Source organism: Anas platyrhynchos, chromosome 2 (genome assembly GCF_047663525.1).
Source record: "Anas platyrhynchos isolate ZD024472 breed Pekin duck chromosome 2, IASCAAS_PekinDuck_T2T, whole genome shotgun sequence".
In the NCBI taxonomy this organism is placed as follows: domain Eukaryota; kingdom Metazoa; phylum Chordata; class Aves; order Anseriformes; family Anatidae; genus Anas; species Anas platyrhynchos.
In genome coordinates this window covers 25,833,443-25,847,200 of record NC_092588.1, presented here as the reverse complement: position 1 = coordinate 25,847,200, position 13,758 = coordinate 25,833,443, and the positions used below count along the sequence as shown (strand labels likewise).

At 43.1% G+C, this 13,758-nt stretch overlaps 1 protein-coding gene across 2 annotated transcripts in view; it reads left to right on the top strand.

Annotated features, from left to right (window-relative positions):
• The first annotated feature begins 9,710 nt into the window (after positions 1–9,710).
• The window catches only part of NECAB1 (N-terminal EF-hand calcium binding protein 1), a 59,874-nt gene continuing 55,826 nt past the window's right edge, over positions 9,711–13,758 (top strand). The window contains exons 1-2 of one of the 2 annotated variants that reach the window (XM_072034471.1): positions 9,711–9,859; positions 13,418–13,442. In XM_072034471.1, the coding sequence (XP_071890572.1) occupies positions 9,818–9,859; positions 13,418–13,442 (67 nt within the window). In that variant the 5' untranslated portion in view covers positions 9,711–9,817. The remainder of the gene's footprint in view (positions 9,860–13,417; positions 13,443–13,758) is intronic. The other variant, XM_072034472.1, reaches the window with a different exon arrangement.

Below are 13,758 nucleotides of genomic sequence, written 5' to 3'. Positions count from 1 at the left end.
ACCAAGCAAGGATCCTGCTGACCTGAAACTTTGGACGTATATATCTGTCTGTGAAGGATTCTCTGCTTAACAAAGCATTTGGAATATTGCTCGGGGGTGTATCATTTAATTTGTGCTTTCTTGCCTGTGGTTGATTATAGACTTATTTAGGCTGTAAAAACCTTAAGATCTTCAAGTCCAAGCAACAACCTAACACTACGAAGTCCACCACTAAACCATGTCCCTAAGCACCACATCCACATATCTCTTAAATACCTCTGGAGAAGGAGACTCCACCATTTCCCTGGGCAGCTCACTCCAATGCATAATTATCCTTTCCGTGAAGAAATTCTTCCTAATGTCCAATCCAAACCTCCCCTGGTGCAGCTTGAGGCTGTTTCCTCATATCCTATCAGTTGTCACCTGAGAAAAGAGACCAATTCCCTCCTCTCTGCAACCTCCTCTCACGCAGTTATAGAGAGCAATGAGGTCTCCCCTCCTCTTCTTCAGACTAAACAACCCCAATTCCCTCAGTCAATCCTCATAACTTGTTTTCCATTCTCTTCACCAGCTTTGTTGCACTTCTCTGAATGCGTTCCAGTAACTCAATATCTTTCTTGTAGTAAAGGGCCCCAAAGTGATGACAAGTTGTTTCACTTTTGATAAATTCCCAGTCCACAAAACCTTCCAAGTTTTGTGCAGACCACAAGATGGCACAGCTGTAGTAGCTATATGTAACTGCATAAGTCAGGCCAACATGAACAGATTACAATTAAATATTAACACAGTATTTGATACCAATTAGAGATAAATGAGGGGAGTGAAACAAAATATATCTTATTTTGATGAAAAAGCTCTTATTTCTAATTGAAGAGCAATTATCTTCGAGCCCATAAGCTACAGAGAAATCTGAAATTTTTTATTTTCAATAACCATCTACTTATATATTTACCAAAAAATAACATTTCAAAGCAGAAAGGATTTTTGAACAAGGAAACCAGTCTCATTTAAAATGTGATAGACTCCTACAACTTTAGATACTTTTTAGTGGAATTTTACAATAATTATAACATAGATTTTTAGTGATGCATTTTTTTTAAACTGCAAAATTGCTTAATACCAATGGCTCTTGCTATCCCATAGACAACACCATTTGCAACTACTTTCCTCTTTTGAATAGCAAAAGAAATTGAGAGGAATCCCTAATTCAATCTCAGATACCAATGAACTTTTGAAAACAGTCTTTTTATAAAACAATCCACAAGGCAATGAATACTCTCTGTGAGACAATAGTATTACTAACATGGGTTTATGGGATATAAATGCACTGCTCTGAATGACCCAGAAAATATTATGGAAATTTAACCCAGTAGTTATTCCAGCAATGTATCTCAGGGAACTGGATGGTGTAGTTTATTATCTCTAGCATATGTCTTTTATTATCTCCCTTACAAATGAAGATATGATTGGAGGTAAAGAGAAGCAGACATATGTTGAGGACTATGCAAGGAGGTGGAATTTCATTATACTTATATTGTTCTTTTTAATATTATTGGGGTGGTTTGTACCATTCACCAGCTATTTTTGCCATTTGTCCTGTACTTGTTCAGTATTTAGCATAATAGGGTGATGATCCCTGATTAAGATTTCTAGGAGTGTCTGCAATAAGAATATTCTTGTTATCCATTTGTATACTGTCATATTCGTTGCTAATTGTCACAAATGCCAGAGATTTGGAGAGGTCTCATAATGGCAAAATAATTTCATTCTAAGTATAAACTCATTAAATATCAATATATGCTCGTCAGAAATATCTGTATCTAGTCATCTAATCTTTATCCAAAGGGGAGGAATATAGTAACTTTATTAGTCAGGTCCTCCTATAGAAAATCAGAATTCTGTCTAGCATCCAAATGAAAAACTCTCCTTTCCAAAGTTGCTGCATTTCATCTAGGCAAACCATTCTCTGCCTTGGAAAGTGAGATGATTCTCAAAAGGCTACTTTTTTTTTTTTTTTTTTTTTTTTTTTAATGAGATCAGAAACTTTAATTAGGAAGTTTTTCATCTGGGTTGACAGCCTCCCTTATTTTAACTGGAAAATGCCTGTGACTGTTATTGCTGTGCCTGGCATGATATTTGTAAGTATTATCCTAGTGTAAGAATATGAGTCATTGACATTCATTGGTAATCATGGATAAAATTTTCAGAACAACCTGAGGGATCTGAACACATAATGCTCTTCCCCCTCTGGGTCTTCCCATATTTGTGTCATTTCCATGCATGGCAGCATTATATCTACTTTAGGGCTTAATCCTCCAAACAGAGAATGCAGTTCCAGGAATCCCATAATAATGTGTGGGGGGGTGAGGCTTCAGATTAAAATCTTTCCCAGGGAAGCAATGCATACGTAAAGCTCTGAAGAAGGGTAAGTGTAAGGATAAGGGTAAGGGTGAGGGGAGAAGGGTAAGGGGAGAAAGGGAAGGGGAAGGGGAAAGGTAAGAGTGGGAAGGATAGGAAAGGGGAAGGGTAGAAAAAGGATAGGAAAGGGGAAGGGTAGAAAAAGGGAAGGGAAGAGAAGGGAAGGGAAGGGAAGGGAAGGGAAGGGAAGGGAAGGGAAGGGAAGGGAAGGGAAGGGAAGGGAAGGGAAGGGAAGGGAAGGGAAGGGAAGGGAAGGGAAGGGAAGGGAAGGGAAGGGAAGGGAAGGGAAGGGAAGGGAAGGGAAGGGAAGGGAAGGGAAGGGAAGGGAAGGGAAGGGAAGGGAAGGGAAGGGAAGGGAAGGGAAGGGAAGGGAAGGGAAGGGAAGGGAAGGGAAGACTGATTGATTCCTAAACGTCTCATGCTCACTGAAATGAAAGGAGCCAACTTCTTATCTTGTACCACTACATCCTGCAATCACACCAGCAGCATTGTTTCAGGGCACTCTCCAGAGATCAACAAACTGACACCAAAGGATGTAATTATTATTTTCTTATATGAATGTAACTCAGACTGAAACAGACTGAAGAAGTGTAACTTATTTAGTTTTAACTGAGGATAAGAGAGTCTTTAAAATTTCAGAGAGGATAAGTATCCCATGTAGAAAACTCAGTCTTGCAATTCCCATTAATTTTAATGTCTTTTGTACAATCAGTCCCTGAATGCTAAAAATGTCTCTCACAATGAAAAACATGTAGTGTCACTGTTGTTTTGTTGCATCCTCTGATGATTAGGTTTGTCTATTTTGGCCTCTGTAGAGAACACACACTTGAGAGTCTTGTTTATGGCTCCCTGCTAGCACTGCAGAGAGGGAGCACGCTTTGAGATCATGTATCTGTAGAAATGTGTTTTCCTGCCCCTACCGTTCTGTGTTTATCTATAAACACTGATGAGACTCCCCCTTGAGCCTTCTCTCCCCAGGTGGATCAGTCCCAGCTCTCTCAGCCTCTCCAGGCCAGCTGGAGGCCAGTCACTAGTGGTGTACCCAGGTACCAGGGTCGGTACTGTTTAACGCCTTCATTAATGACCTGGATGATGGGACAGGGTAATTCCTGCTCCTGACTCCTAGGCATACCAGTGCCACTAAGCTAGTGGTCTAGGACCTTACAGAAAGTCTGTCTTATGGCCAGGACTGTAACCTGGTTATTTTGGTGTTGGGCTAGCCTGGTGGCATAGAACCACCCTTCACTGGCCTGGCTCTGGGATAAATACAGCATTACTGGGATGTGTTTCTGCAAATCATTTACTGTTATTCTCAGTTTCAAATTCCATCTGTAAGACGAATCTCTCTGGGAATAATTTGTGTATAATTTCTCCAAAGAAGCATGATATGCAGAAGCAGGCCAAAACTTTGACTTTCATTGCTAGAAATTATCTTGAATTCTAACCCAGAGTTGCAGTTGAGTAGAAATTTACCCAGGACACTAATTCCTCCAAAGCTGCACTCTGTTTGGATTAATTATTGTGTTTCTGTCATTTAGCTGAACTGAAACATATATTTCTTCAAGTAGACACCTATTAATTGCACTCATTATTGTTAAAATCAGCAGCAGAGAACATCACACCCTAATTCCACCCCCTTCTTTTTGTGTCTTTTGTTGCGTTATTCTCCTTAGCCTAGAATTGAACATGGTAACAGCTGGGGAGCAAGCAGAGCACTTGTCACTGAATACTCTGGCAGTATAAAGTTGCTAGAGATTTTTTTGAAATAAGATGGCTCCTTATCTGCTTTTACTGGAAAAAAATATATCAGTCCCTGGGAAAAAAAAAATAAAAATCCTTTGAAAGCAAAACAGAGTGTCAGCTACCACTGCAATAGTAGGATCACAAACATCAGTCTTAAGATATTGAAGAGCTCTTGGCTTTCCTTCAGGTAAGAAGTACCATAGGACATGCCACCAGGCTGTGAGCATTGCGCTCTGGGAGGGAAAGAGAGGGGCCTGCCAGCAGGCACTGAGCTCTACGCGTGATTGTAAGGGATGAAATCACTGAGCTGGAAGAAGCCAGGTGGCTGTTCCTGGCTGCAGAATATCAACAACTGCCGAGGGAGATCAAGCTGAAAAGCAAGGAATAGAGCTGGCATCCTTGCATCCGGTACTGTTTCATGGGAGATATGTACCTCATGAGCAGAGGCAGCCTGGCAAAGGTAGAGAAAATTCTTCATTTCACAAAACCACTGTAATAATACTATATTGCTAAAAACATTCCCAATTTTCTGAAATCCAGCTAGAGAATTATATTTGAGAAACCCAGATGCATGACATTGCTGTTAGCTTAATGTATTTAAAGCACTGTTGCATATGAAGGATGATGGCTTACACCTAATAAAATATTTGGGCACCAAAGGCAGGAAGTTATGCACCTATGCTTTGCCAAAGTCCAAAAACAAGCTCACATGTAAATCCAGAAGCAAGACAACCTTTTGCTTGTCTCATACAACAGCATGGTAATATCAGAGCACACCAACTGCACGCCAACGAAGTGATGGTTCAAACACACCTAAAAAACCCTGTCTCAGTTCTTGCTCACCCCAAGGAGACTCACCTTGCTCTCACCTCCTGAAAAAATAGCCTTTGCTGAGGGTAACCTGCCTTTGAAAGTTTCTAGCATAAGTAGTCATAAATAAATGAATCCAAAATTGACACAGGTTCAGAGGACAAGCAGGGCGTGACTTTGTGTCATAGTTCTTACACACCGATCCAGATTGCCGTATTGCACATTAAACATCTTCTGTAGGAGTGGGCATTTGCCATTACAAGTGGTACCAGAAGTGGTCCAGTTGCTCCAGTCCAATCTTCACATGTGCTTGCTGAAATTCAGAAGCCAATGAGGCATGGTTTTCTGTTGTTCTGTTCTCCTCTGTTACCTACTGCCTGACCTCTCTTCCTTTCCTCCCAGCTTCCAGAAGCCCAGGAGTGCAGCTGCCTGGCCAGAAAGCTGTGCATGGCGGGGTGAGACCACCTCACCCCCTGACCTGGTACAGCACGGCTTGGGCTTGCTGAACACACACAGGTGAGAAAGATATGCCATTCCCAGGAAAGTTGTCCTGTCCTTGGGGGCTGCTGCCTGAGACCATCGACATAGATGTATCTGCAGTGGTCTCCAAAAGAAGTACTCCTTTTTTGCTAGTTGATCCCCCTTCTGAAGGAGAAAGGAGATGTGGTTTATGGTCTGCTCAGGACCGTTACTTATATCTGAGTCTGACAAGCGCTGTGAACTGGATTCTTTTGTGTTTGGATCAAAAATGAAATTATCTATAGTTGCAGACTGTCAATAGCCATTTCCTCCTACTTTATTTTTTATTTATTTCCTGGGAATGTTGCAAATACAAGGAATGAAAGTGTTTCTCTTTCACTGTGCTGTTGTGCTGTTATGCTTCTGACTCTGTCATGTTTTGATCTTTTCCTTTGTTCCTTTTCTTAGATCTTTTAAGTAAATATCTGGCTTAGGCATCCAGTCACACAGCAGGCTTCTTCTCAACATGAGCTATAGTCTCTGTTGGGTGCCCCATTACAGTCATTTTTATTGCACTGTTTGCTTCCAAAATGCTCCTGCAGGGCTGGTCATAAACAGAATGATGTGCATAGAGCAGTCAATGTGGTATATTAATTAACATCACCCATCTTGTGCATTTCACACATGTCCCTAAAAAGTTGTCCTGAAAGCTACCAAATTGTCTGGCTGTATGTGAAAGTGTGTGAAAATAATAAATAAATAAATAAATAAGATATATGTATTTAGTTAGCTAGTTATAAATAAATAAATGAAAACATGTGTTTTACATCTTGTAATGCAGAACCAATATTCCATGTACAATGATGTCCATGTAGTTTACCCAGGCACTTTTAGTGCACTGCTGTGCATTACTGATCCAGTAATGCAGGACTCAGTAATTACATCCTTTACTACATTTATATTTATAATGATCCTTTTCCATCCCAGGAGTATTTTGTGTCTCCTACAGATGGAAAGGAGGGGGCACAGAGCAAGATCCATAGCTGCTGCTCCAAAGTCTGCCCAAGATTCCAAGCCTTGCATTTCCTGTCGGTGGTAAGTCAGTCAAAGGCACTGAACAGTTAAGAAAAAACAATGTTGGGAACCTATGTGAAAACTGGATTGAATGAGTAGGCTGTCAGTGATTTTCCCAAACAGGTATAGGAAGAGCAGCAAATAAACAAGAGAAGATAAATAAGAAAAGCAAAATAATGTTACAGTGCAAGCTGTATGGTTTCCTCTTGCAGAAGCTCTTATCAACATGGAAACCAGCATCTCCCTCAATTCCCCGTGTTTAGTTATGGCTTTATGCTGAGTTTCTTTCCCTGGTGAACTAGAAAAGAGCTCCAATACAGAGAGCATCTAGATTCACCTGCTGATATACGCCCCGCATCCTACTTGTCTATGCTAGATTCCTGTTGCAGAGCACTGTGGCAGTGGTCCAGCTTGTGTTTGGGTTTCCTTTTCAGCAAACAGTGGGCATGGGACCAGAGGGAAAGGGGTGAGCTGTGGGGCCAGGCTCAGGTCATGTTCCAGGGGGGATCAGGGCAGAGTGAGCTCCTGGGGCTGGGAACTTTGGGGCAGTTTTCATCTGATGAGCTAGACATAGCCACATACCCCCTCTACAGGCAATGGACACAACATTTTGCCAGGCACATCATCACTGCTTATGTGATTTAATTCATTTATCCTTACTGTCACATCCCTGTGGAAGGGGACTCACTTTTCCATCCTCACACTCTCACCCATGGAAACATGGAGCTGTGAAGATATTGGTTTCTCAGTAAGGTCAAGTTAGTCCATATTCAGGACGCAAGGTGATGGAAAAGGAAAGTGGCCTCTAACATCCTCTGCTACCACTCACATAACAAGCCATGGCCACACATATAACATGAAACTTCTCTGTTGTTATAGCTTGTTATAGTCAAGAAAAGCCATGAGGGAGCACAATCAAACCAGAGCTGTCTGGGGGTTGGTCTACAGGGCACCAGACCAGGCATTCAATCCAAGATGAAACAACATGTTTTGAGAGGTAGAGGGACATCGCATTGTGCTAACTGACCTCTTTTGGTAAGTACCATCCCACTCCTGTAGTCAAAAAAGGACCATTGAGAGGATCCGTTTCCTTTGCTAGGGACAAAGAGTGCTTTTCATTACAGACCCAGAGTGCTTTTCATTACAGACCCATGGGTTACTGTAGCGTGCGAGCTGCTCTTCTGTCGGAAAGGTTATACTTTGGCATGAGGATTATATAGTGTTCTTCCTGACATTTAAAGGCAACACACATAGCTACCCATCAGAGAGTGATTTAGAAACTGTGTTAGAGAGTTAGACAGCTTACATTTCCTCGGTATAAAGGAAGCTTTTATATTTATCTCAGTGCTGATAGCTCCTGCTGCATAGCCCGCTGCACACTAAGTGTAAGGTAGCTGTTGCTGCGGGTTTTCATGTGTTTGTTTTTCCAGATAAAAGGGCAAAATCATTAGGTACTGGCTGGCCAGTTCTTTTCCTTTCACATGAGTGAAGATGCTGATACAGTAGGCTGGTTTCTAAATGAAAGTTTAATGATGTGGCACACAGCAAGAAAAAGAGGGAACAGCTTTATGCTTTATCCTCATACACACACAAAACAACTCCATTTCTTTTAATAGATTACCAACAGCACGGCTTTGTGGCTGCTTGTGGCTGCCCAAGTGACCAGATCATTGCATGCTGACTTCTGCTAACCCCACGAGGATATTTCAGCAGCCCACCATGCCACGCAGCACAAACCACAGCTGCACAGGCTGCATTCCCCCTGCCCTCCTCCCTGTAGCCTCTTGCTCAGAGATGGAGAGGAATCACTGAATGCATTGGGGAAGCCAGTGAAATTCAGAGCTTTTGCCCTGCTTGCGCTATTAAAATTGAGATAATACTTTAAAAAATGATAAATCTATATTTTTTTGCACTGCTTTTAAGAATAGTTTCTCTAGACAGATATAAAATATTCACAGTGAATGTTAATACTAATCAAAGGGGAAATATAAAGGGGAAATATATTATTTCTTCAATAAATGTCTTTTAATTCCAAGATAGAAATTAAATATGCATCACTATTCCTCTGCTTCTAATAACACTTAACAAAAAAAAAGCCCATCTACAGTCTAGAGAAGCTTTTCCCTATCTCCATTCACCATCCTGGCTCTAGAGACAGCCTTCAGCCTTTTTTTCTTTTCTCTGTCTGGAAAGAAATGGCAATCCATACTTCTGTCAGAAGAAGCAGATTAAATAAAAGCCCTTCAGTATTATTAAAAAGGCAAAAATAACCTGAGATGATTTTCCATCTCTTTCAAGCCATCTGTAGCAAGTGGGATACAAATTTCTCACCCTGTGAAATGCCTTGTCTTTCCTCTTGGACGAATCTCTCTGCTCTGTCAGATTTTCTTTTGAAACTTGAAAATAGGAGTGGAAGAAGCAGGAGCATCTCCACAGAGCAAGCCATGATAAAATAGCATTGAGACCCTGTCTTTAATTGACAGGAATGGTGAAAATTGAAGTTAAAGCTTGCAGCACATGGTGAATTCCCCCTTTACACGAATAATGTCTCAGCATGTGTCTGAAATTACACAGGGGGAGTTTCCCCCAAAGATGCACTCCCCATCACCCTGGCATCCTCCTGACCTGCCCCCACCCTGTCCTGTCCCACAGTTCCCCACTTGCTCCACCCAAGAGACCTCAGTGCTTCCAGGTCTCTGCCCCTGATTTTGGCCAAGCCATCTTGTGGGGCATATTACAGTCAAGAACCTTATTTTCAAGACCATGTGCTTTTGCTGAACTCAACTCATCGTGATGCCTGTGATGGAGAAGTAGGAACACACTTAGTCCCAATTGTCTGTCTGTGCTGCCAAGATCCCAAAGGATGTTCAGTCTGGGGTCTCGTAGCTGAAGTGAGACCTCCCTCAAATGACCAGATCAGAGGGGAAATCAACCAAAATGTTGGGGAAAACAGAAAACGTGCCCTGATAAAGGAAATCTGCAAGAACCACATTTCTTTCTTCGAGAAAAGGCAGGTTTAGCCATGAAAGCACATTCAATAAGCTAAAAGGCAGCTGTGGAACAGAACAGGACAAGCTCTTCCCTGCACCCATTCTCTTTCCTTCCTTCTTTCTTCCCTTTCTCCCAGTGACTTGCCCCACAGCCCGGAGGACGCACACGAGGACCCAGGCACCGACGGGCGGAGCTTGCGGCCCGGCCCCCCGGCAAAGCAGCCATCCCCGGGGCCGGGGGAGCGGCGGCGGGGCCGGGAGGGGGCCGGGGGTGCCGGGGCTGCCGCCCCCCTTCGCCTCCCGGCCCCGCCGCTCCGGGCGGTGGCGGCGGCTGCGGCGGGCGGATGGCGGCGGAGCTGGGCGCGGGGCTGCGCATCTTCCGCGATGTGAGTACGGGGCACCCTTGCCGTCATGACCCCCAAAGGCAGCGACTGCAGGCGTTTGACGGATGAGGGTCTCTTTTCTCTCTCTCTCTTTTTTTTTTTTTTTTTTTTTTTTTTTTTCCTTTTGTGGGATTTGATTTCCTCATCAGGGTGGAAGGGGGTGAAGCCAGGCAAGGCTGTGTGTCTTTCCCTTTTCTTTTTCCTTTTCCTTTTCCTGTTTCCTTTCCCTTCTTTCTCTTTTCACTTCTCTTTCCTCTTCTTTCTTCCTTTTTCTTTCCCTTCTTCCTCTCCCTCTCCCTCACCCTCTCCCTCTCCCTCTCCCTCACCCTCTCCCTCTCCCTCACCCTCTCCCTCTCCTTTTCCCTTTCCCTTTCCCTTTCCCTTTCCCTTTCCCTTTCCCTTTCCCTTTCCCTTTCCCTTTCCCTTTCCCTTTCCCTTTCCCTTTCCCTTTCCCTTTCCCTTTCCCTTTCCCTTTCCCTTTCCCTTTCCCCTCTTTCTCTTTCCCTTCCCCTTCCCCTTCTTTCCTTTTTTTTTTTTTTTTTTTGTCCAATATCTATGTTGGGGAATGAGTTTCTTTCCAACAGTGTGCGTGCGTCAGAAGAGCAGGTTAGCAACTTGGGGCTGGTTAGGAGAGGCACTGGGTGAAAACGCTGTCATTTTTCAAAATGTGTTGCTTGGATTTATACTTTTTTTTTTTTTCCCCCGAGCTTTTCACTAAAGAGTTTCTCACCCTGCAGAAGTGTGGAGCTTTTCCCAAAGCGTCCCGTTAGACCCTGGTGGATTTGAGCTGCCAAGGGTCGATGTGCAAAGCAGCACTGAGCCCTCAGCCCTGTAAAAGGGAGCTGAGTGAGGCAGCAGCCACAGCACTTGTCCATCCTACCCCTCAGGGGTGCTGTGCTGGACCATCGCTAAGGGCTCAGCATCTCACAGGGTGCAGGCACAATGTTTTTTGCTGTGTACAGAGCATTTTTTTGGTCCAACGCAAGTCCAGCATAAAAGGCAAACTCCAGCCCAACAATCTCTAAAGTATCCTCTGTCCTTCAGGAGTCTTCAAAATCTTATATGTGTGTACCTACGTCCCTTCATGCCATTCACAGCCTACCAATAGCTCTGATCTACTTCAGACCAACTCTTATACCAGGGTTAGTCCAGAACTTCAGCTGGAAAGGGCATGTTCTGTATTAAAGCTTGTCTTAAGGGCCTTCTGTCTAGAATTTTTATCTAATGCAATCACATTCACTTCTCAAGGATTTTCCCCAAATTATTTCAAACAGCATCTTACTTAAGCCATGTCTGCTCACCTACTGATTTCTACAGCCTCTGTAAGAAATAATTTAAAATAGACTCTTTGTTGACTTATTATTTCCATTCAAGTGTATAATGAAAGCGCAGCTTTTTAGTCTTATAATTATTTCTTTAAAGAGAAACAGGAAAATTATAAGCATAGATTGCAAAGACAGAAGAGAAACATAGGGTGCCATGAAAGAGTTAAAAAACCTGGAAGTGGAGCTTGCACCCAGTTTAATTCAGTACACGGGGTTGGGAAGCTGCAGATGGGCAGAATATCTGACAAACTGAAAACTTATTTCACCCAAAATAAAACATTTCATTCAAATTAAAATCACTTGTGTGATTTTAGCAATTTTAAAACCATTGTCAGGTTTTGATTTATGGATTTGTGCCATTCACAAAACTAGAAAAGGGATAGGGGGGCTGCATCTGCACTTCTGCTCCTAAATGCAACAGAAAAGCTTGAATGCTTGAATTGAAATCCCAGCTCTGCCTGCTTGAGAGCAGGGACTGGATGCTGGAGGCCCTTCCTCCTGTGGGAGCACGTTTGTATTACAGGTATGCTGGGGTCTGCAGCTCTCTGATGACCCCTCATTGAATTACCTCCACCTGCAGAAGCACTTAGACCAGCAGCAAGAGATTGCTGGTAGGGCTGCACAGAAAGGGCAAATGCTGAGGTCCTGGTCCCACTGGGAGTTAAGCAGAGACCTAATGGGAACGAGTCCTGATTGTAATGCAACCTCCTTCCTGCTTTTGTGTCAAAATTCCTACCAAGTGTCCAAATAATTTTAACATTTCCATAGGATGGCAGTGCTATTTTTTCACCAAAAATGTACTTATCCAGATTTTTTTGCCACCTTTGACCCATAGTTATAGGGCACCTCTAGTCAATTGAAGCTCCCAACCCTACACATCCATAAGATGGAGCAGCTAGTGCTCTTGCTCACACAGATGGCTAGCCCAAGGTGTGAGCTGCATCACCTGGTGTGGCTGTAATGCATGGTCTGGCTCTGCAAGGGCCATTGTTTCTTGTGGCACACCCACTTTTAATCCATTAAGAATGCTTGGTTCCATGCTGGGCATATTTGTTACCTCTCAGAAGCACATCTTTCCATTTCCTATCAGAGATGCTTGCACATACGCAAAACATGCCAAACCTTCAAACTTTTCAGTGCTGTAGCTCCCTTTGCCATCCCAGCTCACATAGAGTTGCTCCTCTGGAGCACCGTGCAGTCCTGGCTGGTGGGCACACTGCCAAGCACTCTGACTTTTCCTTCGGGTGACAGGAAAGGAAAGAAGGTTGTTTGCCCGTGGTAGGGGAGAATGACTAACAACTACCCCCCAAAAAAAAATCCAGCCAAACCATGAATCTAAGATGGCACTTTACGCGTTAAAGACTCTAGAAAGATTTTATTGTATTCTAATAAAAATGCTTTGAATGCTCTTTCTTCTGCTCTGCATTTAGTTTTTTGGCCAAATGGTTTTAGTTAGCATTAGGAGGAAATTTCCAGCCTACAGTAAATATTTAAAAACTTTCAACAGTCCAATCCTCATCCTGAAAACTGATTTATCTGAAAATACAGGGTGGGTAGGTGTCATCTTGCTAAGTTATGTCACACTGCACATGTCATAAACTGGGCCTAGTGAAAAATTCAGCACAGGGGCCATAAATGAAATTATGGAAGTGGGTCACAGTTTTGCTATTTCCTCCTTCTTTCCCACTCCCCTTTCTTCTAAATCTTTTTTCTAATATCAGAGCAACCCGAGATTTGCTCCCACACAGCTGACATCGCTGCCTCCCACCCCCAGTCTGATCCCTTCGTGCCACCCAACTCCTCTCCTGCCTTCTCCCCTTGCTTCCTCCACCCACCCAGGCCCTGCGTCTTTCTCACCATCTCAGATGCACAGAGCATCCTCACAGTTATTGCCCTCACTATGCTTCCTTACACTGCTTCTCTCAGCCCCAAGTCCAGAATCACCGTGGCCATATGGTATCATGTTTTGTGCCTGGACATCACCCTCACAAGCTATATGCAAAATAGAAAATAAAGCTGTTTCTTATAGTTTTGTTTTTCTCTACACACAGCACAGGAGAAGTTAAAGAAAGTGATACTGTGAGAGAAGGATGGAGGCTTGCTAAGGGCTTTTCAGTTTTATGCAGCCTCGTGAAACATGGTGCAGCACTCAAACCGTTAATGTCCATTAAACACAGCATTGTGTGCTACTAACCCATGCTAAAAAAGTGATTCCTTTCTCTCTCTTTTTATTTAGATACTGAGAAGAGCAGACAAGAATGGTAAGACTACTCACTTGTCTTCTCCCCTTCCTTTGGAAAAAATACCCATCATTGATACAGCCTTTGAAATCACGCTTTAAAACATCCTCACAGGAAAAACAGCCATCTCTCATTTCATTTGATGCTTTCTGTAGGTTCAGTGCAATGTATATTGTCGTGCACTGATCCTCCTGATGTGTTCCTTAAGGACAGATCTCTTGCTTTCACAATTCGGCATGTGTGTTTGATTTGCACTTTGGCTGCATGTGGGTGTTTTTTTAGCGACATTATGTTCCTAAGAAGTTTTGAAATACTTGGTAGTAGCTCCATCTTACTA